This window comes from Dipodomys ordii, unplaced genomic scaffold (genome assembly GCF_000151885.1).
Source record: "Dipodomys ordii isolate 6190 unplaced genomic scaffold, Dord_2.0 Scaffold7480, whole genome shotgun sequence".
NCBI lineage: Eukaryota > Metazoa > Chordata > Mammalia > Rodentia > Heteromyidae > Dipodomys > Dipodomys ordii.
This window is the reverse complement of record NW_012274693.1, coordinates 1-2,829: the sequence shown is the minus strand read 5'-3', so window position 1 is coordinate 2,829 and position 2,829 is coordinate 1. Positions and strand designations below refer to the sequence as shown.

The window sequence follows — 2,829 nt, the reverse complement described above, 5'->3', positions numbered from 1 at the left end:
CCCGCGGAGTTGACGCGCCGCATCTCGGGGACTCCGGGCGGAGGCCCGAAGCAGTTGGGGGAGCTGAGGCTGCGCCCCGTGGCGCCGCGGGGCGTCCCGGGGTGACGGTGGGGCTCCCCGACGTACAGGCGCTTCTTGATGAGGGAACGGCCGGCGCCCGAGAAGCGCTCCAGGCCCCCGGCCCCAGGGTAGCGCGGGCAGGGAAAGCGGGAGAAGCCGGGCGCCGGCGGGGCCAGGTCCAGGGGCCGCCCCAGCTCCGAGACGTTGTTCCTGGGGGGCGATCGCCGGCGGCCCAGATGCTGGGGGGCTGGGGCGGGGGGCTCGGGGTCGTTGCTGAACTCGGGGGGCGGAGGGATGAGCTCGAAGCCGAGCTCCTCCTGCTCCTCCCTCTTGTAGGCGGGGGAAGGGGGGGACGAGAAGGACTTGGGGAGGCCAGCGGCGGGGACCGGTCTGGCCCAGGGAGTGGGGGGCTCCCCATTGGTCCACCGGGGCCGGAGGCTCGGCTCGGTGGCCTCCGGGTGAGGCCGGGACACCCACTGTCTGGGTGCCCCCGCCGCCGCCGTCAGCTTGGAGTCCTCGGCCTCGTGGGGTGACTTGGGGACCACCGTGAAGGAGTTGGGGCGCCCAGCGTTGTAGAAGATGCTGTCGGAGCCGGCGGCCTCGGGCTGGCTGCCGTGGCCGTGGCCCCGGAGGCTCCCCGGCAAGGAGGACCGTCCCGGGGTCCCCCCAGGCCGCCCCTTCTGCGCCCTCTGCCTGGCCGCCAGGAGCAGCGCCATCGGGGAGCCGCGCTCCACCAGCTCGCCGGTCACCGGGTGTCTGAGGAGCTGGTCTGGGCCCGGGGGTTGGGCTTCCCTCCCCTCGGCGCGCCCCTCCCCGGCCGCCTCTCCTCCAGCCAGCGTGGGGCTCACCACGGCCACCTCTCTGCTCTGGTTGTTGTGGCCACGGTGGGGCTTGTAGAGAAAGGGGGCGTCTTCTCGGCCGGGGGACAGCTTTGATGGGAGGGCTGGAGCCCAGCCTGCTCTCTGGGCGGGGAGCCTCCCGGCCTCCGGCCCACGCTCTTCCCAGACACCTTTTACGTACTTGGGCTTCTCCCCCTGCCCGCCTGCGATGAAATCCTTCTCTCTCGGCGATGATGTGATGGGCAGAGGGGTAGCTGTGGATGATGCCGTAGGCCCAGCTGTGGCCTTGGGTGGTGTGGAAGGCCCAGCTGTGGTCTTGGGTGGTGTGGAAGGCCCAGGTGTGGTCTTGGGTGGTGTGGAAGGTGCAGCTGTGGTCTTGGGTTGTGTGGAAGGCCCAGGTGTGGCCTTGGGTGGTGTGGCAGGCCCAGGTGTGGCCTTGGGTGGTGTGGAAGGCCCAGGTGTGGTCTTGGGTGATGTGGCCGGCCCAGCTGTGGTCTTGGGTAGCGTGGCCAGCCCAGGTATGGCCTTGGGTGGTATGGAAGGCGCAGCTGTGGTCTTGGGTGCTGTGGAAGGCCCAGCTGTGGTCTTGGGTAGTGTGGCCAGCCCAGGTGTGGTCTTGGGTGATGTGGCCGGCCCAGCTGTGGTCTTGGGTAGCGTGGCCAGCCCAGGTGTGGCCTTGGGTGGTGTGGAAGGCCCAGGTGTGGTCTCGGGTGTCGTGGTGCTGGGCAGAGGCGTAGTAGACAGAGGTGGTGAATTCCTGGCTGTGGGCACGGTCCCATTTTCAAAGGTTCTTCCCCTGTCTGGCGGAGGTTTGGGCGGCAGAGCCCCTCCACTGGGTCTGACGTCTTTGTTGGATGAGGAGGACAGCCGGGCCTCCAGCTCCTCCCTGATCTGTCGCACGCTGGGGGCTGGTGTGTCCTGGGGCGTGTAGTCCACAGGGGGAAGGACCAGGCTGCCGGTGGCCTCGTGCTCTGCCAGGCTGGGGCCCTGCCCAGGCGCCCCTGTGGGCATCTTCTTGGGCAGGCCCGGGCCTGCTGGCTTCTCTGGCGGCCTGTGGTCCTTCTTGCTGTCCGCATCCCGCGAGGGCCCCGCGGGGCCTGGCCTGGGGCCCAGGGCCCTGTCCTCTCTCCGGGGGCCGCAGAGGTAGGCTGCCAGCTCGCTTCGCAGCTTCTCCATCTGGCCTGGGTGGCGCCAGTCCACGGGCTCAGGCGAGGCCTTGTCATCCGGGCTGGGGGGCTTGGGTTTGGGGATGGCTTTGAGCGTGGGGGCGCTGGCTGTGGAGCTTTTCACCAATCCAACAGATGGAGGGGCTGCCAGCTCTGCCCCGGGAGGGAGAGGGGGTGCGGGGGGAGGGGCCGGGGGTGCAGGAGGGGGCAGGGGCGGGGCTGGGGGGGGAGGCACAGCTGGTTCATGGGCCTGGCTGGTGGGGGACAGCCTGAGGCCTGGGCGCTCTGGCTCCTCAGGCCTGGGCTCCCTGGGGAGGTCGGGCTCGGGGACACTGTCGGGGTACACCTGAGAGGCAGGGCGGACATGGAAGCTGGGAGGCAGGGGGAGGCGGCTGGGGGGCTTCCTGGGGGACCCCACTTCCTCTGGGCAAGCTCCCGGTGCCTCGGGCATGGGGATGGAGGACGTGCGGACCGGGGTGGGGGGAGGCACTTTGAATGAGCGCGGAAAGGTGAGGTGGGGCTCCGGGCTGGCTCCCAGGGGACCCCCTTGCAGGGCAGCGGGGCTCCTGGGGGGGCTGGTTCTGGGGGTCTCCGGCTGCCTGCCATTCAGTGCTGCCTCTGATTTCCATTTGGTGACTCCCCCAGGGGGAAAGAGCTGGATCCCCAAGGTGTGGGGAGACCGGGGGGCTGGGGCAGCTGGGGGACCCAGGGCCGGCGAAGAGGGGGGAGAGGGATCTAGAGGCGCCAGTGGCGGGGCGGGGGGG

At 70.5% G+C, this 2,829-nt stretch overlaps 1 protein-coding gene across 1 annotated transcript; it reads right to left on the bottom strand.

Moving 5' to 3' along the window:
- Positions 1 to 5: 5 nt before the first annotated feature.
- Positions 6 to 2,825, bottom strand: LOC106002327 (chromosome unknown open reading frame, human C6orf132; the record flags this gene model as incomplete). The annotated part of the gene is made up of 1 exon (XM_013037221.1): positions 6 to 2,825. A coding segment is annotated over one exon (2,820 nt), but the record flags the coding sequence as incomplete, so codon positions are not given.
- Between the last annotated feature and the right edge of the window lie 4 nt (positions 2,826 to 2,829).